The sequence below is a fragment of the Cryptomeria japonica genome, chromosome 4, assembly GCF_030272615.1.
Source record: "Cryptomeria japonica chromosome 4, Sugi_1.0, whole genome shotgun sequence".
NCBI lineage: Eukaryota > Viridiplantae > Streptophyta > Pinopsida > Cupressales > Cupressaceae > Cryptomeria > Cryptomeria japonica.
Window position 1 is genome coordinate 164,786,888 of NC_081408.1, and position 26,923 is coordinate 164,813,810.

General features: G+C 35.3%; 1 protein-coding gene across 6 annotated transcripts; it reads left to right on the forward strand.

Moving 5' to 3' along the window:
- Positions 1 to 1,817: 1,817 nt before the first annotated feature.
- On the forward strand, positions 1,818 to 26,923 carry LOC131048979 (uncharacterized). 6 transcript variants are annotated; one of them, XR_009106643.2, is made up of 7 exons: positions 1,818 to 2,046; positions 15,856 to 19,356; positions 21,791 to 22,087; positions 22,290 to 22,441; positions 22,650 to 22,935; positions 26,038 to 26,295; positions 26,787 to 26,923. XR_009106643.2 is itself a non-coding variant. In XM_057982961.2 (7 exons), the coding sequence occupies exons 2-7, from the start codon at positions 16,689 to 16,691 to the stop codon at positions 26,184 to 26,186; spliced, it is 3,387 nt and encodes a 1,128-aa protein (XP_057838944.2). In that variant the 5' UTR covers positions 1,818 to 2,046; positions 15,856 to 16,688; the 3' UTR covers positions 26,187 to 26,689. The 6 variants fall into 6 exon arrangements, 4 of the variants coding, with proteins under 4 accessions (XP_057838944.2, XP_057838942.2, XP_057838943.2 ...); XR_009106642.2 differs by lacking the exon at positions 26,787 to 26,923 and adding an exon at positions 26,542 to 26,689; XM_057982961.2 differs by lacking the exon at positions 26,787 to 26,923 and having other exon boundaries at positions 15,856 to 19,056; positions 19,222 to 19,356; positions 26,038 to 26,689.

Consider the following 26,923-nt stretch of genomic DNA (forward strand, 5'->3'; position numbering starts at 1 on the left):
AAGAAATGACTTCATTATCCAAGGTTTGATGCCAAACAAAATTTGTTCCTAAATATCAAGAGCTTATGGTAAGGGATTATTTAAATCTAATTTAACACAGATTTGGGCATTAACTATAATCTTTTCCTCCTTGGTAATATGAGAAATACCCAAATAGAAACTTATCAAATCAATCAAAGCTTTTGGGCATTCATCTTTATTAGTGATATAGCAAATAGATGGATCCAAATCGAGACATTGGAAAGGATTTCCATAGTTGGGATAAAATTCAAAGACTAGGGATCATAAATAGACTAGAATGCTTGAATAAATAAATACTTCCTTAAAAAATTGAAAACATGGCTAGAAAAATAATTAAAGAAAACAAAAAAAGTTCATTCCAGTAATGAAGGTAATCTTCATATCTCCTTCGATCAATTTAAGCTTTGTGTGCTCGATCATTTGTCATCTTCATATTTAATCTAACCCCCATAAACTTACATATGGGGACATGCCATAAAGAAAACCAAATGTTTAGTTACAATACCGAGATTAAAAATAATTGTTGGAATCTCCTTGCTTTGAGGAAGACATCCATTGATTTTTAAACATTAGATTTTTTTTTAAAGAAAATTATTGTCATTGATTAGGTTGAAAGAATATTTCCTGCATTAGCTTTGTGTATGGGATGATTAACATAGTGATCAAGCAACACTTATTTGAAAGAGAACTTAGAAGGACATAGAGGCTCGTGTAGATCTACAATGAATCTACAACTAAAATGACAAAACAGGGAAAACAAAACCTAAACAATTCAATATATTTAAAATGGAAGACCACTAGATAATTCACATGACGTCAAAAGAAACTAATTATTTATACAACTTTATAAATGCCAAGCTCAACTCATAACTCTAACCTAAAAAATCAATTATTTATACAACTTTAATTTGTACCGAAGATATCAACCATTTAAAAATGGTTCAATCTCCTAAGTAACACATAAGAAAATTAAAAAAAGCATCCATGTAGGTCCCGAGATTGATTCTCTCTGCTTCAATTTATTTGATCGCAGGTTTGTTCAGGTTTGATTCGTCATGTTGACAAATCATTTAGATTAAGAGGGTTGGATCTCTGAACCCCATTGTCTCTATACATGACATATGTAGTAGGGCGATTGAGCAAACCCAATTCCAAAAGAGCTTCCAAAGAAAGATATGGATCCTACGTTAGTGGACTTTGTTGTCCATCCTAATGGAAGCATTCAACTATTCACTACATCATTATTGAGTCTCAAAGCTAGTCAAGGATCCCTTTACAATAGTAGGAGACCTAAGAACTAACCAATTGAAGTTTTGTAGCCATAAAGTACCAATCGAGTCTCATGAAGTTCCCCTTGTTGACTTAGAATGCTGCAAAGCCTTTGAATTAATTGAATTGAGTATTATCTTAAAAGATAGTTCAGACACACATATCGTTTATATAAGATTTGGGAAGAGGTTATAGAAAGGTTGCTCTATTTACAACTAAGTGACCACCACTAGACTAACTTTTTGACTCCCCTTACCCACAACAACAAAACAAAAAAAAAAGAAGAAAAAGGAAAAAGGAGGGGGAGAAGAGAAAGAAAGAGAGAAGAAAAGAAAGGGAAAATGAAAAGAATTCACCAATATATCTTGCCGGAGGCCATTGAAGCCACTTCTCAACGCGAAAACAAAAATTCAGTCTTCAAATAATTTAAAATCTTCCACGTATCAAATCCACTCATGCCACGTCTACTTTAAGAATAGATAAGGCAGGTACAAAGACATGCACTTTTAGTACTTACAAAAAAAAATAAAAATTTCACTCATTTTTTATCCCCCGCCGGAGGCTATTAAACGAGTGAGTTCGAAACCCTAATCCCTGGTAATAAAACCTGCTGCAGTCGGTTGCAAACCCTAGTTCAGTAAAGATAATGGCAATAGACTCGATAAGGAGAATGAGACGGGAGAACATATGCGAGGGCGAATAGGATCAGTCGAATGCTATGCAATTTTTTTCTTTTCCCGGAGCTCATTTCAATAGGTTTGGTGTTTTTTTCTTCTGCGAAAATTCACTTTTCTGAAAATTTGGTTTGTTTTTTTGGTTCTTGAAAATAATTTTTTTTGGCATGATTCCGAGTTTAACTTTAAACTCGAAGATAACATTGTAGAATATGCCAAAACACGTCAAGCTGCGAGAGGCAAGTTGATGAATTTTTGTCAAGAGAAGTTTAGTCAAATATGTTCATTTTTTTCTTTCTACGTTTTAAATGGTTTTTCATCACTTTTACTCTGCTTCGGTGAAGGATAGTGTGACATTTACATTCAAATATTGATGAATTTGAACTAAATACAGTCGTCTATGATAAAACATGTCAAACTGCTGAAGCAATTGATGTTATTGTTGGAAAAGCTTTATCAAAAAGCTCTCGGCATTTTTTTCTGCGGGAAATATTCTTTTGTACCCTTTTGTTCGTTTCAGGGAAAGAATAATTCTCATTTTGTGTAAAATTATGCCGAGTTCGAACAAAAAACTCTCGAAAATGGTAAAGAATGTCAATCTACTGAAATAGTGGCGAATTTTGAGTAAATTTTTAGTCTGAAAAATAGTATTTTTGTATCGTCGGGGGAATTACGTTTCATTTCAATTTAATACCTTGTAATTTTGGGAAAGAAATGTTTGGAAGTTATATTTTATGGAGGGAAACTAATTTGGCCCGAAATTATAAGTTTTTTTAAAAAAATAAAAAAATAATAGAAATACCCATGCGTTTTCAATAGGCTTTTTCCCCCTCCTTTCTGTATCTCGTTTACTGCTTTTTTTGGTAGAAACTGTTAGAGCAAATATGGTGGATATAAGCTGCTGGGGTCAACTCCTTTAAAGCTAAGTAATTTGAGTAAAGTTGCAGACATGGTCAAGTAGAAGCGGTTGGAGCTAACTCCATCACAGGCAAATGCGTAAAATTTGAGTAATCAACTCTGAGTACACTGGTCTCGTTTTTAGAAGTGTAGAGCAAATTTCAGCAACAAATGCTGGTAGAAAGTGAAACTAAAGTACAGTTTCATGTTTGAAGAATTGGAAGCTATAACTGCCTGGAGGCTGGAATTCTTTAACAAGCAGGAACATTAGGATTTTGGAGCTTTACATGAAAAAATCATCCATGTTTGCAAAAGTACCATCCATTTATAATTATTGCACTATTTAATAAAATCTATGTCGAGTAAAATCATATAGATTTTTTTCCTTAAATTGTAATTACTCGTCGTTTTCACCATCTAAGCTTTTGTGAAAGCTGTCAAAGTGAATGCAGTAAAATAAAAAACTGCTAGATCCAATACCTTTAAAGCTAATGGTGTTAATTTGAGCAAAGTTTTTAGCTCTAAGCAAAACAGTCGGTTTTTCACATTTGTATGAACCTATAACTATAAGATGTAATTGCATGTGTTGGAGTTGATGCTTGAACCCCACAACCTGTAGAAGTCACTTGCAACCAAAACAACCTATCTTAGAAGAGAGAAAAAACATTTGATTTGTTATCAAATCTTGAGAATTCTATCGATGCACTAATGAAAGATTAATTATAATATACAATAAATTATCTTGATAGAGGATAAAGAAATCTTAGGTGATGATTAAACTATATCATGACATGTGTCCTAATCTTATGACTTGAGACCGAAAAGTCGATGACCTAAGTAATCTTAAGCATGCTAATGTGAAAAGGGACCTAATAATGATTAAATTAGGTGATTACAATGTTACCTCGATTTTCCGGGACGGGGATAGTAGGGGACATGGCGAGGGGTTTTCGGGATGGCAGATTTTTCTGCCAATTTTGGGGATGGCTATATAAAATATAGGGAAAATTTAAAATATATAGGGAAATTTTAAATGTTTCATATGAAAACATGGATATAGCATGCATTTGAAAACATTTTAGAACCTTAAGCATTAACATACAAACATTTGTGTTCAAAATTCATTGTCAATACTCAATATGCATTCATAATTCAGAATTCATTATCTATATGCATGTGATATTAAAAAAGTAACATACGAAATGCCCAAATGCTACACTGCTGGCATATGGTTTCATTTTCAAAAATGATATGAAAATACAAAAAAAACAAAGTACACTGCTGCCCTTAATTTGCAGCTCCTAACACTAAATCAAAATCAGAGTCCTTTGAGTCTCTACCACTGTCATGGTCCACATCCGCCTCATCCAACAAAATCCCAACCAATCTCTTTGGTGTCTCCTCATCAACCTTGGTCACATCTTCGGGATCAACATTCCATTGTAGATTCAACTTCTTTTCCTTCTATCCTGCTGCTCCTCTTTCCGTGGCTGCTTGCTTCAAACCCTCTTGCTGCTCCAGTTTTTTTGCCTAATGACTTTTAGGGCAACTTGGGAGGTAGGGGCCCACAAAACAATTAAAAAATGCATTTTTTTGCAACTTGAATGTGTTTCCCCCCCCTGAAGTCTCCCCGACGCTGGGGACATCTGGCCATCCCTAGGACTGTTGTGGGATGTCCAAGATGTCCTCGGCCATCCTTGGGACGACTAGACTCCCTCGGCGTTAGGGGACGGTGTTTTTGGAAAAGGGGATGCCATTTCTGATTTAGGGTAGAAAGGGGGATGTCCCTTGGCTGTCACCAAGTCCTCGAAATGTCCCCGGTATGGGGATGGGGTTTTTCAAACCGGGGATTTGTCCTCGAGTTTCCTTGGGTGATTACCTTTTTCACTCTAATGCCCCCCCCTAAGTGCAATGTAGGGAGTAGCTAAAATGCACTGATTATTAATTCATGAATGGATTCATGGATACAAGGCTTGAAGAGGAACCCATGTATAACATATAAGTCTCTCATAAATTCATGTATGGATTCATGGATACAAGGCTTGATGATGAACCCATGTATAAACATATTAAGCTCTCATAATTGGAGAAAAGGGGAAAACCGCGTGGTAAAGAACTCTCCAAAGGAGAGAAAAATGAAATAAATGCGTACTAATGAAAGGACTCATATGAACCCTCCAGAATTGCTTCTGTTACATAAGTACAATGAATATACTCCCAACAAGAGAGAAATAATGAGACTACAAATCCACCCCTCCCCAACTCCACACAGAAGTAGCTCATGTGCCAATAATGATAGCCTCAAGATAGAATATGGTCAATTGTCTGCAAACAACATTTCTCCCCTTAGGAAGAAACAGATCCAATGGTGTTGGAGAAGTCATTTCCACAATCTGAATAAATAGTTAATCACAATTCAAACGTGTCTCTAAACATTGTTCAAATGTCCACATGTTACAATTAGGTGATGCCAATTTAAAATTCTTTGAAGATTGATGTAGAACAAGCTCTGTAATGTCCCCTACTAGATTAAGGCATGTTTTAGCCATAATTAATCTATTTCAATATACTTATAACTCGAATTAAATATATTAGGAGACAATTCCACCTTAACATGCATCAAATCAGTGATATTATGCAGCTCAATCAATTAACTATTATTAAATAAATTGTTCATCTATCTTACATCTATAGTTCTTAATGCAAGTGTCAAACCAATTGTAATGGTCCTTATTAGGAACATCTCTTTTCCCAACATAACAGAAAAAAACATATTCTTCTTCCTGATATTAACTTAAGAATTCTTTAGATTTATATTCTAATATTTATTTGTCTGATCAAAGCATTATATATATATAGTTATATGTATCTATATTTATATATAATCGTATATTTCCTTCTATTTTCAGATATTATTGACTGCAGACTAGTCAGTAGATAGTATTATAATAATTTATAATTATTATATAATTATTAATATTCATAATATTATTAAATCCTGCATAGGAACATCAGCGGCCTTCTATATTAATCATCCATACTAAGCATGTCCCTATGCAGACCTCTAAGGACGAGGAGGACACTACCTGTAACTTAATAACAGTTCTGATCTGATTCCATCCATTCGATGGTTGCAGATCCTATATATTCCTTCTCCCTACCTGTCTTAATCATTCTACCCTCCCTTACTGAGCATCCGACTATCACCGGGCTTTTCCTATCCATGCTGGATGCCTAATAATATTAGTTATTAGAATAACTGTGGTTGTAAAGGCAGACAGATCTGACATGCGTCAGATCTGGTCTGCCATTATATGTAAAATGAAATATGACTCATACGTATTGCAATCTATATTAATATTACTATTAGATTCTGCATACAGACATTATCAGGCTAGGCATACGTATTAAACACATCCCCTAGGCATACCCCCGAGAACAAATATGTTACTGCCTATCCCTTCCTGTTCGATCCCTTTATGATTATTAGGTGGCAACTTTATATTCCTTGTTTGCTGTTGTAGAGATACGACTCTTACCAAGGGTTGTATGTTAGAGAGGACGTGTCTTATTAACTAGTTAACTGTTTGTAACGGTGACACCCTTAGGTCTAATGCAACTCTTTTTACAACTAACTAGTAAGCCGCTCTCTCATCATTGCTATTGTTAGTGCTAATTACCATTGTTTAATCGTTCAAGTGTTTTTTACTAATATGATTAAATATTATTATCGATCAAAATATTATTATTGTTTAAACACAACTTTGAACTGCTGTGCTTCCATCCCTTAAGGTCGGCAACGGTAATTAGTGAGGTCATCGATTCTGTTGACTGGTGTTGATACTGGTATATTAATTGGTATTCCTAAACTCTCCAACATTAATCAATTTCTTGAGATATATTCATCGCCGTTTACCCCAATATATTAGACCCGTCTTCATAAATACTGCTCTTTATTTAATCACTCTTTGCATGATGATTAATATGATCATCAATGTCCATTAATTGCTTTTGATTCTCAATGCTTGGATGTTGTCTTTGTTCAGATTTCTTCCATTTTAGTTGTCTTAATAAATATTATATTTTATTATTACTTTTATTTATTTATTTATGTTATATTATTATTATTTGTTTTATTTGAATATTTCAAGAATATTATTAATAATAAATAAATATTTAATAAATCGTTGATAAATATTATATTAATAATAATAATTGTCCTATCTATGTTATATATAATGATCAGGGAGGGGACATGACAAGCTTCAAAGATAGCGATGGTGGGATAACAACAATGATGTGGCTGTCACCCAAGAGGAGATGGATGCCCTCAAATGTATCCTCCAAATTTGCAACATGGAACTTTAAAAACAAGGATAAAATGTCTAATAGATGTGAATCCTAAGTAGTTGTATTTGGAAGATGATGAGTGCCTTGTTGCATTGAACCAATAGGGGCCATGGATGTAGCAATACTAATCTCGCTAGGAGCAACAAAAGATGGAGATGCGATCTTGATAAAAGAAGCGAGAGCAAGATGTCGTTGTACTATTGAAAGTTTTAAGCATGTAAGACTTGCCATATACTCAAGGTCCTCTAAAGTATTATCATCAAAAGGTATGTTGTTTGGGTTCTGGCTATGGGGCTGATAGAATGCACCAGCCCCATTGTGTATTTATAAGTCTAAACTTATAAATACACTATGGGGTTGGTGCATTCTGTTGGCTCCATAGACGGTGCCTGCTGTTTGCATCATCAAGCAAAATGAGGCAATTTCTAGTAGAATGATTCTGGAATGGAGAGATATGGGAGTCTTCAAAGATCTACCAAACTTTGATCCAACATTGAGAGTGGAAGCTCACCAACGGTTTGGGAAATCTTTATAAAGGAGCCTCGTCCTTCTCCAAGGGGGATATTATGATATGTTGATTTGATACTTGATTTTTTCTCCTTAGTTGTTGGTGTGACAGTGACAACCATTTCTGAGGATGAAACCCCTTGGAGATTTGTAGGTTGGACAGGAACCCAACTCTACTTGTGAGGTGGATTCTTTCAGAGTTCATCATTGAGCTTATTTTTAGAATTTTGAGCAGATTTGTGGAAGTTCCAACTAGGGTTTGGACACAATAATGGAGCCATGTTGCAGATTGAAGGTTTACATAAATTTATATGATATTTCTAGCTTGGGTGACTTCTTGTAGGGCATGTTTGGAAATGATTGTAGAATTGGGTATGTGTTGCATGTATTGTCTGTAAATTTTTGGATAATTGCAGCATCAAATGCTATTGTAATAAGTGTCAAAATTATGAAATTTTTTAATTTTCATTTATTGCATGTTCTTATCGTTGCATGCACAAGATTATTTAGGATATGAAAGAAAACGCCAAGCATATATCTAAACAAATTCATAAATGATATCAAAATTCAGACAATAGGATGTTTCAGTGGTATCAGAGCTGGTGATCTTGCCAGCCTGTTAGGGTTTCAACACTGCATGTCAGATTTTGCAGTTGCACGTGTCAGATGTTATTGCATGTCAATTTGGTGAATACCCAGATAATTGCATGTTGGTTTAGGAAGAGTTCATGAAGAGGGTTAACATTGCATGTTAATTTCGAGCAGTTCTGGTTAGAGGATTTGCATTGCATGTTAGTTTGGTGGATACCTCGATGGTTGCATGTTTACTTTGATGAGTTTAATGAAGTGGGTTTACTTTGCATGTTAGATTTGTGATTACCTAGAAGTTGGCATGCCATTTTGGAGCCTTGCATGTTAGTGGGTTGGAGTTGCATGTCAGTACTTTGACTCATGTGTGATAGTTAATTAACTTAGAGGTATGTTGCTAGGGAACGGAGGAATCATATTTAGTGGACCAACCCTTATTTAGAGCCAGTGAACCTGCTCGCTTGAGGGTACAAATCAGAGTTTATTTTAGACATTTACAACAACGGTATAAAAGGTTACATCAATGGCTAAAATTAAAGATGGGAGATTGTTACCTACTTTCCTTCTCGCCTCACCACCTAAAGAAAGGGATAGAAAGGACAGTATAAGTCTTCAAAGAAATGACTGACATATGGGAAAACATATGAACGGTATGAATGATTGCGTAAAGAGTCGACAGATTATGGTGGACTTCCTTCAAGCATTTCAAAAATATCAATCAGATATGTCATTATTGTTAGAGAAATTGCTTTTGGAAGAAGCTAAGAAGATGGATAAGAGATATAACAACAATGAACACATTGGAGTCACTAATGATGAGCATATAGATCTTTCCAATGCTGAAAATTCATTTGAAGAAGAGGCACATGAGATTTGTGGCAGCTGTGGTAATGCTGCTGAAAGGGAGGAAGTTAATTCTGATTCGGTTATGTATAATAACGACGGTACATTAATTTTGCATGATCCATTACTTGAGCATGCAGCTACATATGTTGAGGATATGGACAAGGAGGTGGAAACAATGGATCCCATTGAAGAATGTGTGGTGAAAAACTTTACTGCTTCAGATTTGAGGAAGTATTTAACCAATCAAGGAGAACTGAAAGAGTCTACTTATGTTTTGACATCAAACCATCATGATTCTTTGACTAGGCATAAAGTTGTCCAAGAGATTAAAGAAGCCACAAGTTCACTTCAGCCATATGAGGGTTTAGGCAAAGAGGAATCATGTATTGTTCACAGGGATGTCCTGGGGTTTGCCAATTCAGCAATAACTGATCAGCTATGTGAAGGCAATTCAAAATTTTCAGTATGTAGTGAACCAGCATTTGTTGATGACCATCAACTCATGAAAGGAGAGGTGATTAAGATTTATGAAGACATTGCACAAATGTATGAAGAAAGGACCGATTCCCTGATTTGGAACAACAGTCCCTTACCTATGCAGAATCATGAGTTGACAGCCCTTACACATGAAGATGATTGTATTGTCGAGTCTTCCAGCATTTGCAGTCAAGTTTGAAGTGTCAAACATGAAGTATATATTGTGGATTCAAGCCACAAAGGTTCTAATTTTGTACATCATACCATGGAAGATGTTAAAAGGACACAAGATATGTGTGATGGGTGGTTACAAAGAGCTGAAAAGGCAAAGGAAGCTAATTTGATAGCCCAACAAGCCAAGTTTCCCTTGCAACAGATTTGGTATACACTCCACTCCATAGTTGATGATGAGCGAGAGCCTTCTAATACTGAATTTTTTGTTGATGTTGGCAATATTATTGATGGACATAATGATTCTATGGATGTTACTATTAGTGGACCAACCACTCATGAGTTGACTTTGGGTGTTGGTGATGGCATCTACATTGCAAATTTGATGTTGGCACCTAATTCTTGTGACGGTACAGCTGTTTATTGGTTGGCATTTGAAACAAATGACATGGGTTGTTTAGTGATAATTGACTGCCGTACATGGCTGATCACTACATTTTCAGAATTGTTTGGGTCTACATCAGCTATGGGTGTGCATTGGAGTGTGTGGGAACAAGATTACTTGATGGGAAATCCTCATGAGATGAGTCTTCTACCTTTGCCTTGGTATGATGACAGCATTGCCATCCTGTTTGTTGCTGGTATGAGATATAACATCAGTATTGATCAATTGGGTGTATTGTTTCACATGGATTCCATTGCGTTGCTTAATGGTTTGTGGTGTATTGGAGTTGATATCAGAGTAGTGAAGTGTTTTGGTGGAGCAGTGTTCTTGAGGTTGATATGGGATCCAGGCATTTGGTTTCAATATGTAGGTGCAGATTGCTTGAGGGCAACCAATCTCTGGGAAGGGAGGACTGTAATGTCCCCTTCTCTTCAGTGATCACACGAGAGTTGATTAGACTATTTCATGTCATCCTGATAGGCTAATTAGGAGATATAAGGGATAATATGCTGGTCACATCATTAATTTCTATTGGTGGAGAAATAAAATGTGGAATATTATTTTATGGGATGTTATATTATTATTTGGTGAGAAAAATTACTTTTTTGTTATAAAATGAAATTATAAAAGTAAAGTGACTTTATTTATAAAAATGATAATAAAGTCATAAAGTGACTTTATAAGGAGTAAATAAAATAAAGTGATTTTTAATCCCACATTGAGAGTGGAAGCTCACCAATGGTTTGGGAAATCTTTATAAAGGAGTCTCGTCCTTCTCCAAGGGGGATATTATGATATGTTGGTTTGATACTTGATAATTTCTCCTTAGTTGCTGGTGTAACAGTGACAGCCATTTCTGAGGATGAAACCCCTTGGAGATTTGTAGGTTGGACGGGAACCCAATGCTACTTGTGAGGTGGATTCATTCAGAGTTCATCACTGAGCTTATTTGCAGAATTTAAAGCCGATTTGTGGAAGTTCCGGCTGGGGTTTGGACACAATAATGGAGCCATGTTGCAGATTGAAGGTTACATGAATGTATACGATATTTCTAGCTTGGGGGACCTCTTATAGGGCATGTTCAGAAATGATTGCAGAATTGGGTATGTGTTGCATGTATTGTTTGTAAATTTCTGAATAATTGGAGCATCAAATGCTATTGTAATAAGTGCCAAAATTATGAAAATTCTGTTATTTTCATTTATTGCATGTTCTTATCATTGCATGCACAAGAATATTCAGGATATGAAATAAACGACAAGCATATATCTAAACAAATTCCTAAATTCTATCAAAATTCACACAATAGGATATTTCAAACAATATTTTTAGGTGCCATGATGTCCAAGTAATCAATCAGAATGTGTAATAATGACAGACTAAATAAAATCTGCAAGTAGTCAATTAGAATCTGAAATAATGACAAACTAAATAGAAGATACTTAGGGCAGATTATGGAAAAAAGACTAAAGTGCATGGATAACTATTTAGATTTTGAAATACCTTTCCAATATGATAAGAATCATGAAAATTGGAGATCCAAGCAAAAGGTTATGAGCTTAAAAGCCAAAAATGATGATTTGACTTCGATTGGCAATACAACTCAACAACAAAATTTGTATTAAATACCAGCATCATCAGAATGTCTTTGAAATTAGCTTTTTGATGACCATTTGTTTTCAAAAATTTGATTCCAAAATGTCTATGTTATTATGCCAAAAATAATGTCTTTTTAGGTATGATGACAGAGGTAGGTGGTTGTTTGGTGGTGAAAGGGTGATTGGGTGGTGGCGAGTGAATGGTTCTTCAATCACACTGTTGGTTGGGGTGGTGATTGGGTTGATCTCGAGCAAAGTTATGATAGTCCTTGGGTGGTGGGTTGGCTGCGAGGTCCTTTTGTAGCATTTTGGTGGATCTCCTTTGAAAGGAGAGGTGGTTGTTACAATGTTTGCTTGCACTACTTGGTGGAGTTTGCTGATGGCGGTGTTGGGATCGTCAGAATCCCAAAGACCACTGGTAAATGCAAAATAGCATTGGGAAACCAGAAATCGTTTGAGAGATTTAAGTTGCTAACAAAAGATAATGTCGACTTTGCCAAATGCTGCCATAGGAAAAGTATGGCACGAACAATTTGTATGCTAAAAATATAAAAAAATATAAAAAATGTTGGATTTTTGTTGTTTTTCGTCACTGCAAAGAAAATTTCATCAAATTTTTGACAGCACATCTAATTTCAATGTAGGATTGTTGCTATTGTATGATGATTGTATAGTTATATATAGATTCCATATGGATCCGTATAGTTGTATGGATTTTTCAACACAATTTTTCAAGACTCTGAAAATCTTTTTCCCTAATTTTTTTGAACTTTAATATATCAATGTTTGGACAGAAAATCTTAAAAGTTTTTGGACTTTCTGGATATAACAGTGATGTTTGTTTTGCTCTAGGATGCACCATTCGATTGTCCAAGGCCAATTCTCTTAAAAAATAGAACAAAATATCATAAGTTCTACACAGTTGAATCCAGAAGCATACACATGAAGAAATCATAGATTTAAAGCTTTGATATTCTTTTGGGGTTGGTACTTGAATCACACAGCTCACACAAATCACTTGCAAACCAAAAAAACCAATCAATTAAGATGAAAAGCAACTGATTTTCTCTCAAACTTTGAGAATTCTATTGATGCAATAATGAAAGATTGATTTTGATTTACGATGAATTATCTTTAATAAAGGATCAAGAAACTTTAAATGCGACCCTAGGCGAGGATTAAGTTAGATCATTACAGTGTCCTAATCCTATATGATTTGAGACAAAAAGAACACATGAGTTTCGTAAGTTAAGCATGCTAGTGTGAAAAGAGACCTAATAATAATTAATGTGGTGATTAATTTATTCATTTTAACAACTTGGAATGGTTTGAACATGATGAAGGTTATGGTTGAAGAAATATAGAATGGTTTAATGGTTTACATGAAATGGTGATCATCCATGATTATAAACTACCATCTGATAATATTCACCGCATTAGCACATTAAAAATCTTTAAATTCTCTATATGGTCGTAAAAGGATTTTCTTAGATTGTGTGACTAAATGGTTGCTGTGTTTGGGAGACTGAGCTAAACTAACATTCACTGGTATAGAGGAAAAGATCTCTAATTGGTAAGTTTTCAATTTTTTTAGGATAGTGAGTCTTTTACCAAGACTTGGGAAAGTTTTTGGCCAGGTACTTGGAATAAAAATCATGTTTTCAGGGCAAGGTCTAACATGTCTTGCTGCATATCAGTTAATACATCTACCTCAAGTATAGTCACTTATGCTAATGATATACATGTTTAGGCAAGGCTAAAAAGATAATATAGCTGTGTGTTTTTAAAAAAGATAATACTATTACAAATGGCACAATGCCTACATTCCATATGTATAGAAATTTTAAAGGATATTTTATATAAATTCTGCTGCATCAACATAACTTCTATCTACCATAAGCATAGTTATAAGGATATTCTAAAAGATTTCTGAATCAACAAAACTTCTTCTATTGTACTTCTCAACTTCCAGTCATTAATCTGCCCATATGAAAATTCATTAATGATCATGGGAGAGTCCTCGCTATTCTCTTGACTTTCTGCATTCTATCACCTTAGCCAGTTCCAACTCTTTCAAAAGTGCAAACGCTTTAGCTTCAGTTTTCACTTTTTTGACCCAAGAAGAAAGGCCCTTTTTTGACAAATGAACCATTGAAATCTTGCAACACCACCTTTGCTTGGCCTTGGATTTTGCTTTGCTGCTCTGTCAAAATTTGGTTTGAGGCACACCTTGTTAGAAGGGCATGACCTACTTTTAGCTCAATCATTCTTCTTCTCAACCATCCCTTTGGATTTAGGCAAGGCTGTTGCTCTTAGGAGTTTACCGCATTCAGGCTTTGGACTGTATGGCATGAAGTCCCTGAAGGGAAAATGGGGAAATATGATTATCGCAGGACATATTTCTGTACGCATTGAATGTTACTACTGTGGAAGGAGAGGTCAATTTATGGTCAATTTATGCTAATCAATTATTGTTTAACTTTAATCATCTGCTATGCGGATCTTAGAGACCTGTTTTTCCTCATGAAGGCAAATTTTCTTTTGGCACATAATTGAACGTTTGTTTTGTAATACATGGGGTTGTTACCACTTTCATGGTGGATTTTTAATATTTTATTTCTAGATTTAGTTTTAGATCTTTTAATCAAATTTAGATTTAATATTAAATGTTTTAGTCATATTCAGAATTAATTTTTAGATTTTTAAATCTTTGTTTGCCAGAGTTCTTTTAGCCCTCCTTATTTAGCTATAATAAGTTGCTTTATTTTTGAGGTGTATTGACCTACTCTTGTCATTTGTGGACATCAAATATGATTTCCCTAATTTGTAGTGTTTCTTTTTAAATTTCCTTATTTTTCTTTAAATAATAAAATTGAACTCACAATATTGTTGCACAATTAATTATAAGTATACAATCACCTAGAAATTGTAGTTTTAACAGTTTATTATATAGTTTAGATTTAATGCTTAGCATATATGTCAGAAAGATAGAACTTATCTTCTTATCTCTGCCGTAATTCTTCCTCCAATCTTCAGTGATCCCTTTTTATTTAAATGCCTTCAAAATATCTTAAAATCTGCCTGAATCAGGGGTTTTTGTCGAATGTCGGATACGGATATGATATTGCATGGATACACGTTGGATATTGTACACACTTGCTAAACCTTGATTTTTCAACTGTTCCAGATACTGTGTGATTTGATTTTTTGAATTTTGATGTCTTCCTAAACTTGATAAAAAAAACTTCAATCATGCAATTTTTTACATTTTTTTTGGTATAAACAAAATCTACACCACATGAGGAAGACAATTGAAATGTTTTTTTATTTCAGTAACCCATTTTTTTGGGTTATCTTCCAATGCAACTCTACTATTTTTTGCATATTGTAAATTGTTAAATCAACTTATAATTATGTATGTAACAATTATGTGTCTATATTGCTTTTGAAGTAACGAAAATCTCTTCTAATAATATAGAAAATTGTGTTTAATATGTGTATGGCTTTTTTATGAATGTCGTATCTAGCTGTATCCATATTGGGCGTTTTAAAAAATGGCTGTATCCGATATTGTACCCTTATCTGTATCTGTATCCATGTCCATGCAACTTTGGTTTTTGCCACTAACTCAGCAATGGAAATTAAGGGGTTTTCATCCTTTAATTTCAGTCCTTAAGGTGTTTCGTCCTCAGGTCGCTGAACCATGGTTTATGTCCCACAAAGGATAATAATATAAACTGTCTTCCAAATTGCTCTCCCCTTCTCCTTGATTGTTCTTCCTTATATGCGTTATCCTTTCATGACAGACAAGCCTTCACATGCCTTTTGATCATTATTAAATCTAATCTTTATTTAATTTCAGTTTCATAATATTATTTATTTTTCCTTGGGCACTTTTTTATTATCCTTGGCAGCTTGTTATGATCATATCTATTGTTATTATGTTAGGTGGGGGCATTAAATTCTTTCTAAATTGTTTATTCATTCTTGTTTGGTTATTTGTACATTGCAGGGGGATGCTGCAGTAATCTGCACTGAACTGCATATGATATTGGAGATGGTCATTGCTACAAAGAAGTTCTTGGTTGAATGGTTTTAGTGTGCATGCTATGCCGAGGTTTTAATTGGATGAGGGTGGTGGCATTTGGTATTTTTACTAATTGAAAGAGAAATTAGAATGATTAGCTTGTGCCTTTGGTGACTGGTTTGGGGAAGCATATATAGCATTGAAGCTATGCTACTGATTGATTAGTAGTTGATCAGTTTTTACCTTAATTCTTAAATGCAAAAGCAAGGCAGGTTGCAGTTGCTGCCAATATTTTTTTTGCCAAATTGGAGGAATGTTTCTGATAAACAATGGAAGTTTTCAACCTGAGAGTAAAATAGATAGTTGGAAATGTTTAAGAGAAAGAAGTAGCAAATTTAATTGCTAGTTTGCACTTGAGACTTGAACAGGAGATTGTATGCTCACATCAGCGCAGACTGCAAGCCTTTTGCGAGTTTCAACAAACTACACCTACCTTGGAAAGGCAAATCTTTGATGAGAACCTGCATGGCTTTTCTAACACTCTCAGGGATGGAATCCGTGAGTACATGTTAAAGTTTTTGGAAGGAGCTTCAGCTACATGTCATTGACTATTGGCATCATCATTTGGTTTTTCATCTTCTGGACTACCCTTTCACATTATTTGTCAAATAATTTTCTTTGCTCTTCTCCCTTTTGATCCTTGCCTTTTTGTTTACCTGTCTCAGTATTCTATTAGTTGCAGGTGCCCACCTGAATACTTATTTTCCTTCTTATATTCCTGATCTAGCTTAGTTGGTAGTTTTGGTGCAGACAGAGGTATGTCAGATCCTCAGACTCGCACCCCAGGACAGCTCAAAGTGTCAGAGCTGAAAGAGGAGCTGAAAAAACGAGGAATTACGCCAAAAGGGTTGAAGAGAGATCTTGTAGAGAAACTTGAAGAAGTTCTTCGAAAAGAAGCTGAGGAGCATTTCAGCAATACATCAAGTGATTACTTATTTCAGCAAGTCCCAGATGGTTCCAACTCACCTGTTCGAGGTTCAAGTGGTTCCAATTCACCTATTCGAGGTTCAAGTGATGTCGACTCATCTGCACTAAGATCAAGTAGTTATTACTCACCTCTGCCTGTTGCAGATTCAACCCAAGGATATGGTGCTCTGCCATCTGTGACAGATACTGGAAATGAAGGCTCTTATTCACTTTTGCAGGTTGCAGACTCTAAAGACGCACATTTTATTTCAAATCAGCAAGTTGAGGATCATGCAAATTATGGTGATTTTGGAAGTAAAGATGCAGAGATTAAAGGGCAAGAATCAGATTACATGTTGCAAGCAGGGAATGAATCTGCTTTGGAACCAGAACAGAGGGAATGTGATAACCAAAAGGAGGAAAATCTTGAACATGTTGATTCTGCCAAAATTAGTCCTCGGGGATTGGTATCTGGATCTGAGCATCTCTGCCATGATGGAAAGGAAGGTGCAGCTGATGACTGTGAAACCAGACAGACTGTTTGTGGGGCAAATGAAAAGGCTGCTGATGTATGTGGATCAGAAGCCCTGGGTTTTGTAGCATACTTTCAGAAGTCCATTCTTGTAGATGAGATGGAAGCCAAACCAGATGAAGGCTCAATATTGAGTCATAGTGGTCCAAGCATGCTGGAGAAGAATTCTAGAACACTGGAAGAGCATATTCAGTACCAGGGTCTGGATCCTGTACTGGACAAAGTTGGAGCAGATGCCAAAAGCAGGATTGAGAAAGGGGAAGTTGTCCATGTTTCAGATAATATTGTTGATCAAATTCATTCAAAAGCAAGCAGTGAATATCAATCTGAGGAGCAGGAAGAAAAAGAAATCAGCTTGACAGCTAACAAAGCTGAAAATCTGAAGATGAGTGGGAGTGGACCAGATTATATTCATCCTACAAAATCTGAAGTAGTCACTGCCTTTCAAGACATACATCAATCTGTAGGTACAAATCCTCCTTACGATTTTAAATCTGAACTTGGACATAATTATCAGTATTCAGAAGCTACAATTCTTGAACAGGATATGGTTGAGAGTGAGCCTCCCAGGGAAACAGACAAAATGGAAATTACAGAGCAGGGAAACAATAGTGGGAAGTTGCCTGGGTCGAGTGAGACTGATCTAAATTTAGAAGATTTGCATAGGTCCGAATCAAATCCTGTTGGTCTGAAGAAAAGTGAGTCTAATGTAAAAGACATGCAGATGTTGGAATCAAATGCAGTCTGTAGAGAGAATATGGAACCTGAACATGCACAAAATCAATATATTAGCGCGAATTCTCCAACACATGTTTTGAAATCTAAACTGAAAACTGACCATGAAGGGGTAGAAAATGACCATTTCAAGCGGAACGAAGAAGAATACTATCATTCCATGTGTGTGAGTACTGTTGAAGTAGGAGAGACAGAAAAGAAAGAAAATAGTCAATCATTTGACAAAGGGCTTGAATCAAATGAGACAGATATAAATGTATCTGAGAAGCAGATAACCAGAATAGTAGAATTTGAAGCTGAGAAGAGTCAGCATATTAGTTCACATTGTAATTTTGGAAAGTTAAAACCTGAGGAAACACGTAACATAGAAATATTAGAAACTGCTCAGAATGAACATAATCAAGCAGAATGCAGCTATACTACTGTAATGGATGAGTTAAAACGTGAAGACCAAGAGGCTAAAGCAAATGCCTTAACATATCAAAGTGATGGAGTGTCTATGTTAACTTCATCTAACAAAATATTGGAGGAGATGCAACAACACGAACAAGCATCTTACAGTGAGGGGCAGGTTGAATACCAAGTTGGCCAGAGTCATGAGAGCAGTTTTGAACTACCTCATCACAAATCTGAATGTGATTCTGGAAATAACATTAAAGAAAGAGAACCTAAAGAGCTTGATCAAGTGATGGAGGACCACTATAAATGCATAAAAATGAGTGTTCAGGAATCCGAGCAGGAAAGCAAAGTCAGTCTTCCAGATTTCAGGAGAGATGGTCCATTTCAATCACTTGCAACAGATTCAAGGATGGCCGATGAGAGAAAACAGGAAATTATCTCAGCTCTTGAAGATTCTATAGAACATGATTTTTCTCACAGTGAAAACACTGTTCAGAAGTCTCTCTTGCGTGAATCCGAGATCAAACCTAGAGCCAATGCAAAAGTATTAGAAGGTAATAATCAACATACCATGAAAACAAGGAAAGGGGAACATGAGAAGCAGGAAGATGAAACAAATGAATTGATTATGGAGGGTGGAAATAAACTACATATTTCTTTTACTGATGAATGGAATAGTAAATCAGAATTTCCTGACCAACACTTTAAAATGGATTCAGATTCACCAAGGAAAAAGTTTGAGGATCCCGAGAGTCGGAAGTTGGGACATACTGAAACTGTAGAATTGGTCCCAATGGATGTTGACTTTGAAGGGCAGATGGAGAAGAAGCAGAAGGATGAATGCATTAATCAAGGTAATTTCTCTACCCTCACTTTTTTATTTGACTTGTAGAACTATTATGTAATTAATTTTATTCGACTTTGCTAGCCATTACGCTTTCAAAGTTTATATTTCACCATGGCAACTGGATGGCTGGGTAAAAATTATCGTGTGAGTATTCTTACATGCTGAAGTGAATAGAATGTGTTGTTTGAGTATGTATACATCAATATAAGTTTTACATGTGTACATGATCACAAAAATCTGTGTCACTAGAATTTACTGTTCTAGGCTTTGTGGTGAAAATGAAATTCAAAAGTTCTATCCATAAACTTGGTAAGCAAACTTTTTTTTCTGGTAAGGTTGTTCATGCTTTGTGATTTACTATTATTCTAACCAAAATATTCTCGTTTGTTTGTCAAAATATTGATACACCTATACAAATCAATTCTTGCCTAAGAGTCCCCAAAAAGCATCCTTATTGGAATCCCTGTTGTGAAATTCCCACATAAAAGAAGTGGTTGAGTTTGTATTAAAAATAAAGATCCTATTTTAGGAAACCCTGTTAGAGCTTCTTGGTCTAAAAACGCCCCTGAAATTTGCTAGCTTCTTTCTTTTTCTTCCTAAAATGTTAGACTATATTACAGTGGCTGAATTTGATTGAATCAGTGTTAAAAATCACATTTCACTTTATCGGAATTTATATAAAATACCATTGAAATGCCTAATTATAAACAGTAAATATAATAATATTCTGTTGAATTCCACTATAGTATATTGAATAGTTTATCTGTTTATAATTCAAAGCAAAGATTATACAAATACAGAAGACTACTATAATTAAACTGTGACTGTTCAAAACATCAGCCTGAGGAAGCATAAATTGTAGAAGTAAATATCAGAATGACTGTTATGCAAAATAATTCTCAACTGTACTAATGCTGTTGCTAACATATAAAAATTGATATGGTAGTTATAGAGATTTAGAGGTTAGGAGATAACTATTAAGTCTGTTCAAGCACTGTAAGTTTAAAAGACTTTCTTTAATAATAAACAGAAAATGTAAAGCTGTAAGTAAAACAGTATATTACATTAGATCTCCTTGGCCTTCTTAAAGATCTATTATTGTGTAATTTGGGTCTGCCCTTTCATCAGAATTATCTACCAATGAATACAGAGCTTGAAGCTTATCTCATCAGGCTATTCATCTACCCTCGATGTTATCTTTTAGACAATTCCCAGATTATCTTTAGATTCAACATAATTCTCCTAAGACGTGTATGCAGTCATACTGTGCACTTGAGTCATAACAAAGGCAACAAATAGTATGAGTTAAAAATTTGAGTAAGACTTGTCAAACAGTCTGTTATCAATGGTAAGGTCACTTGGTTCTCGTGTTGGAGACCAAGGTTCAAATATCCCCAACTGATATCTTAGCAGCAGTGGGTGTGCTCGGGCTGTAGACCTGTTTCAGTTGGAAGGTAGAGTGGTAGTCCTGCAGGTGATGAAGGTGGAGCAGACTAGAGTTTGAGGAATGCAAGAGGGAGATGGTGGAGAGGAGTTGTAGAGTTGCAGGAGGAGATGGAGGAGCATATGTGGCGAGGAGCTGGAGGAGTGGAGATGAGCAATAATCCTACTGGATTGAAGGGGGAGAGTGGTAGTCTGGAAGGAGGTACTGATGGAGTGATAGTCCTGCAGGAAGAGCAGTCAGTGGAGATGCTGGAGAAGGCAACAAGGAGATGGGATCATGGGAGTGGTATCCCCATGGGTTGAATTGTAAGAATGGGGAAATCTCCACTGGTAGAATTGTAAAGCAAGTGGTTTCCCTACTAGTAGAGTAAGAGTTGAAAGTGGTATCCTGCTGATGTAAGGGGTGAGGGACCTTTTGCAAACTTCTCATTAAATCATATAGAAAAAACAATTTGAGTAAGGCTTGTAATAAGAGGTTTCTTGATGGTAAGAAATAGTCTTTTTTCTGTTATCACCCGCTCTTGTTCTCATGCATGTATATTTTGAATGCTAATCCTGTAACATAGTTTCTCTAATTTCTTGTTTTCATGTGATTGCAGATACAGGAAGCTAGTTCTTGTGTTTATGCTGATTGAAGATATAGCATGCTAGTTTCTTGTGTTTATGCTGATTGCAGAAATAGGAAGCTAGATTCTTGTGTTTATGCATGATTGCAGATATAAGAAGTTTATTTCCTTTGTTCATGTGTGATTGCAGATCAAGGTCTTTTATGACCTACTCTTACTTTAAATAATTTACATATTTATGTAAAGGACTGGTTGGTTTTAATCTTGAATATATTCTGGTTTTGAAATAAGCTTCTGATGCTGAAACTTGGATTATAGTATCGAAATGCTCTCATACAACAGTAGATATTTACATGGTTTCATGCTACTATATGCAAAGTTTTAAAACTCATTCTTGAAACTTTGCTTGCTTTGTTACATTTTTATCATTAGATGTTGAGCCAAGACAAGAACCTGCAAAAAGACAGCGGCGCTGGAATTCTGGGAAGAATTTGTTGGAGGCTGGTAACACTAGGCCATTGACAACTGACACCCTTAAGGACATTATTTCTCAAGAGGCTGCAGAAGGATTTGTTGCATCTTCATCTTTACATCCTTTGGTTTCACATCCAGCCACTTCTTCAAGCCAGTCTCTGTCAAAGGCTGAGAAAACATCCTTCTCAAGACCAGCTCCTCCTCCTCTGAAAGCTGATCCTGTTTCTAATGGAGAATGTCAGAAACCAAGAATTGGTATGTTTTTTATTAGGTTCCCGAGGTTGACTTTATGCAATATTTATTGTATTTTTCCGTTAGGATAAGATACCTTACTTGGGATCAGATTAAAATTTAAAAAATATGGTGCTTTCAATACTTTTGGCATTAATAGAGTATCATGAGAAAGTGTGCTGAAGGAAGGAATTTTGTGTTAACTTATGTGATTGTTTATTTTCAGTTCCACCATCTCATAGATCTCCTACAAGCTCTCTAAAAGTTGAAAGGTTTCTTCGACCTTTCACAGTTAAGGCCTTAAAAGAGCTTCTTTCAGAGACAGGAATGGTCAAATACTTTTGGATTGACCCGATAAAGACACACTGTTATGTAACTGTATGCTATTTTACCTCTTAAAACTTTGTTTTCCTGGATGGTACTTGGTTCATTATCTATGCTTTTGTTTATTATTTCTTTATAATTCTGCTGCATATATTCATTGAACTGTTCAATAGAATATTTAAATTTTACTTGTGTGGTATAATTGTAAAATACTCTACCCCATAGCTGCATTGTCTTATTTGTGTGTTGATACTTTTTGAAGTATTCTTCTGTGGAGGAAGCAGTAGCAACACGAAACGCTCTATACAACCTCAAATGGCCCATAATTGGAGGGCGCTTACTGATTGCTGAATTCGTTGAGCATGAAGAAGCGATGTCACATGGTGAAAGCCAATCTGCCCACTTGTCAAACACTCGGAACTCAGTGCCGCATAAGGATATCACTCAGGGCCCATCTCCATTACCTCCACAAGGACCTTCTGCACAGGCACTTCGTTCACCTCTGCAGCCTGATGTAAAGGCTAAGACAACCATGATGCCTAAGAAGGGTAATTTCTATATTTAATATTTACTTATATTATTTCTTTCTGTTTGCAGCCTCCTGGTTTTATTTATAACAGGGAAAGTCATGCATATTCACCTTTCCATAACAGGCAAAAAATTGGAAGTGCATGTATAGAAATGCTGGCATACTTGCTTTTTACTGAATGGAAGCTGGCAACTTCTAGTTAGCTATTGCATTTGATTTCATTTATATGTTTAAAATGTGTCTTCATTATGCATTGGTATTATCCTTGTCTGTCAAAAAATATGCAGAGTGATAGCGCAATGCACTTTAGCTGAAAGGCAGGAACCATTTAAATTAATGTAAAAAAAATTCTTAACTTTATATCTTTAGCCATCGATGATGAGATTTGTTGGTAGAATGATTGCCTTTGAGAAAGACATTAATTTTATATAACTTTAGTCGTTAGAGGACTTAACGATTTGTGATTGTTTTAAGTACTTGAATTTCAGCTTTCGGAACTCACTAAAAGTAATATCAGAGTCTAGGATTGGCTAAAATCATCTGCAACCATTTTTTACTAGCTTGTCACCATTCCTTATTTGGCTAATTTCTTTTTTCTTTCCTTTGTAAGTTTTTAAAAGTATTCGCAGTTGATATCCATTTTGTACCATCTTTCATCTGACATTTTTCCATCTTGCCAATATCTTTATTTGTTTTTACGTGTTATGTGCCAAGTGTCATCTGCCCTGCACCTCAGTCTAATGTTTCTTGAGTTTGCCTCTGCATTTTTGTCTTTACTCTTAGCCATCTATTATAGCAAATCTAGCACATTTTGAAATTCACGTCAATTCTGCATTTGTGCCTTCATATCAAATTTCCATGACTTGTTGGTTATTGCCCCATGAGCAACAACTTCCTCTTGATCATTCTCTGGTATTTCATCTTTCAATGGGCTATCTGGTCACAATGTTCACTGCTTTTTCTATTTCAAGTGGAAGATTGGAGGGGGCGTATCGTCTCATATTAAAAATTGCAGGGGCATATCATCTCCATATTACAAATTGCATATAGCAACCACATCATCACATGGAGTATGGAAAATCTGAAGAAAATATGTTATTAAAAGTTCAGAAATGTTGGTCACTTTTTTAAAATAATGAATTATTATGTTATGTCGTGATATTCTATATGTTCCACAAAAATTTAGTTAAATTATCTTAAGAATGCTATTGCTTTGTTGAAAGTGAGGTTTATCTTTCTTTAGTCTAAAACGGTAGATAATTTTGGAAAGAAATGTGAAAAGAATAACAAATTTGGGAAATATAAGCCATTAAAAAATTCTCCAAGGAAGCACACACTTCAGGCTTGTATTTTTGGGCTACCACAATGGTAAGTGCTGCAACTTACTGCTAGACCACAGTCCCACAGACTTTTGATGCATTTTGTTATCACATTGTGCTGTACACTATTCTCCATGACCCATCTGCTCACTGTTGGTGATTAGTCTTGATAGCCTCATTGCAACAGTTCAAAATTTTAGTATTGTAAATGTTTTCAAAAATATATTATTCCCAACAGGATTTGTAGTATTTCCTATTCACAACACTTGCTGAAGGTTTTGCAAATGGGGTTGCAAGCCAAGTGGGCTTAACCTTGGAGTAAACTCCATGGTTAAGCGTGCTTGAGTTGGAGTAGTCCTGGGATGGGCGACCTCCCGGGAAGTCCCAATGCTTCACCTCTGTGAGCATCACCTAGTTGCAATGAGTGCTAAGTGTTCCATTCATTCTCATGAGAGATGGGTTCTTGTGAACCACTACTCATGAATCATGAGTCAATGAGTTTGACTCAAAAACTACACAGTTGAATCCTGATAGCTATATCACAATATATAATCATTCAAGGATTAAAACTGAGATGTTTTCAGTTGCCACCAGTTTGCCATCACTGTTACGATCTCTGTAAGCGGCAAAGATGTCATCATTCACATTAAAATAATTGTAGTACATTGAAAATTAAAAATCAGCGCTTTTTGAAATAATGAAATGTTTCGGCTTAACAATAACTATTATAGAGTAAAGAAGAAATTTGGTAATGAAATATCTGAACACAAAGCTCTGCTTTATAAACCATTAAGCCTAGTAATGGTCGATTTAGTGTTTTAATGTACCATTTATTTCAATTAATAATATAGCTACTTTGCAAATTTAAATAGTCCAACAGAAGTTTCTAAATATGATAGCAATATTCTTTTGATCATTATTATGTGTCCTCTTTGTTGATAACTTGTATGACTCGTAGTTTAAAAAAATATCATCTGACATCTTCATATTGTTCAGGCTACCTTTAGGGGACCTTGAACCATTTTCAAGGATGCTGTGTCACCTTGTAGGCTCTAACTATAAGTAATATAAGAGTCACGGTGTTCAATTTTTTTTTCATTTTCTCAAAGTATTAATTATGTAGAATTCTGAATTTATCGTCATAGTTGTTTTTAATGATGAATGTTCACAAATTGACACTCCTTTTCCTGGCTTTTCACTAGATTACTTGCATCCTGTCTAATTCTTTAGTTATGCAGCTTTACAACATGAAAAGCCTTTTTTCTTGTTCCACATTGTTGCCTTCAGTTTAATTCGATCCATTATATGCTAAACCGATACTTTAAACTGTGCATGTCCTTTCTGTTTGCTTTCTGCGGTTTGTGCACAACAATTATGTTTTGTTTCTCTGTTTGCTATGCATGTTATCTTTGATTATATGGATGATTTATAGTAGCATTTTTGCTCTAGTATTGCAAGTTTAAAAAAATGCTGTTTATTTATTAAAACAATCATTTATGATCAATATGTTAATTCCTCTGACATGATCTTCATTCTATTCGCTCTTATATCATCCAGTTAATTTGTCAGTGGTTGTTATTTCTTATGCTTTATTTGATTTTTTATACTGTATCAATGGGATCTGCCCCCTGCTTTTATCTTATTGGTAGCTTTTGCTCAATGAGTCGAGGATCTCTACTTCTATCTTAGTGATTATTGCAGTTGATCACTCTTGTTGTGTTAAACGTGTCTTCCACCAGTTTAAGATATTTGGCCTAGGCATATAGTAGATAACTCACAATTTTGTTCTGATTTGTTGATAGACCCTGAACCAGAACCTGCAGTTTATACTCTTGATGATCTGTTCAAGAAAACTCGAGCAAAGCCACACATCTATTATTTGCCATTAAATAAAGAGCAGGTAGCTGCTAAGTTGGCTGCAAGGATACAAGATCAACAAAACAGATCGTAGGTCAACTGTAAAAGAATGAGTGGAGGTGCTATCGTGTGTTTTATTTTAAACCTTCTCAAGTGCAAATGCTTGATGCAGTTAAATCTCAAGAAAGGTGGAAGATATACATGTACGTACAGAGAAAATAGAAAACTAGAACATACAATTTTTTTTCTGGTTATTGGAAAGCAGAATGTTTCTGATTATGATAGAATAACATGTATCGACCTCTGAAATATTTCAATTACTCTTTGGTTCATGCTGGGAGGACAGCTGTATGGCAGTTTTTGACATAATTCTAAATGATTCTTGTTTACTGTTATTTACACGCTGTGAAGACAGCCATATGGTCACATGGTTGTTTTCTATGTTGCAGCTGCTAGATTGTCTGCAAGGACTCAAGGTCGACAAATGCAGACCTGTGAATAACCCATCTGTAAAAGTACTTGTATAGCTGCTAGTGTGTAGTATTCAATTTCTTATCTTTCTAGCATAAAATGCAAATGCGTTTAATAACTTGGTTATCTCGGTATGTTTGTATGCTATATAATTGTAGAAAGTAGAGTTAGTACATAATTTTGTTTGCGTGCTGTAAAGGCAGCCATGTTTTCTGTGCTGCAGCTACTGTTATCTGCAAGGACTCAAGATCAACAAACAGTATGTGAATAACCATTTGTAAAATAATGTGTACAGCTGCTATTGCATGTTGCATTTAATTCTTAACCTTTTATCGCATAAAGCACAATTCATTTTATTAA

Coding starts and splice junctions, on each gene's coding strand:
- LOC131048979 (XM_057982958.2), top strand. CDS start 16,689: ATGTCAGATCCTCAGACTCGCACCCCAGGACAGCTCAAAGTGTCAGAG. Junction 19,357..21,790: donor GGATGAATGCATTAATCAAG/GTAATTTCTCTA, acceptor TTTTATCATTAG/ATGTTGAGCCAAGACAAGAA. Junction 22,442..22,649: donor AGACACACTGTTATGTAACT/GTATGCTATTTT, acceptor TACTTTTTGAAG/TATTCTTCTGTGGAGGAAGC.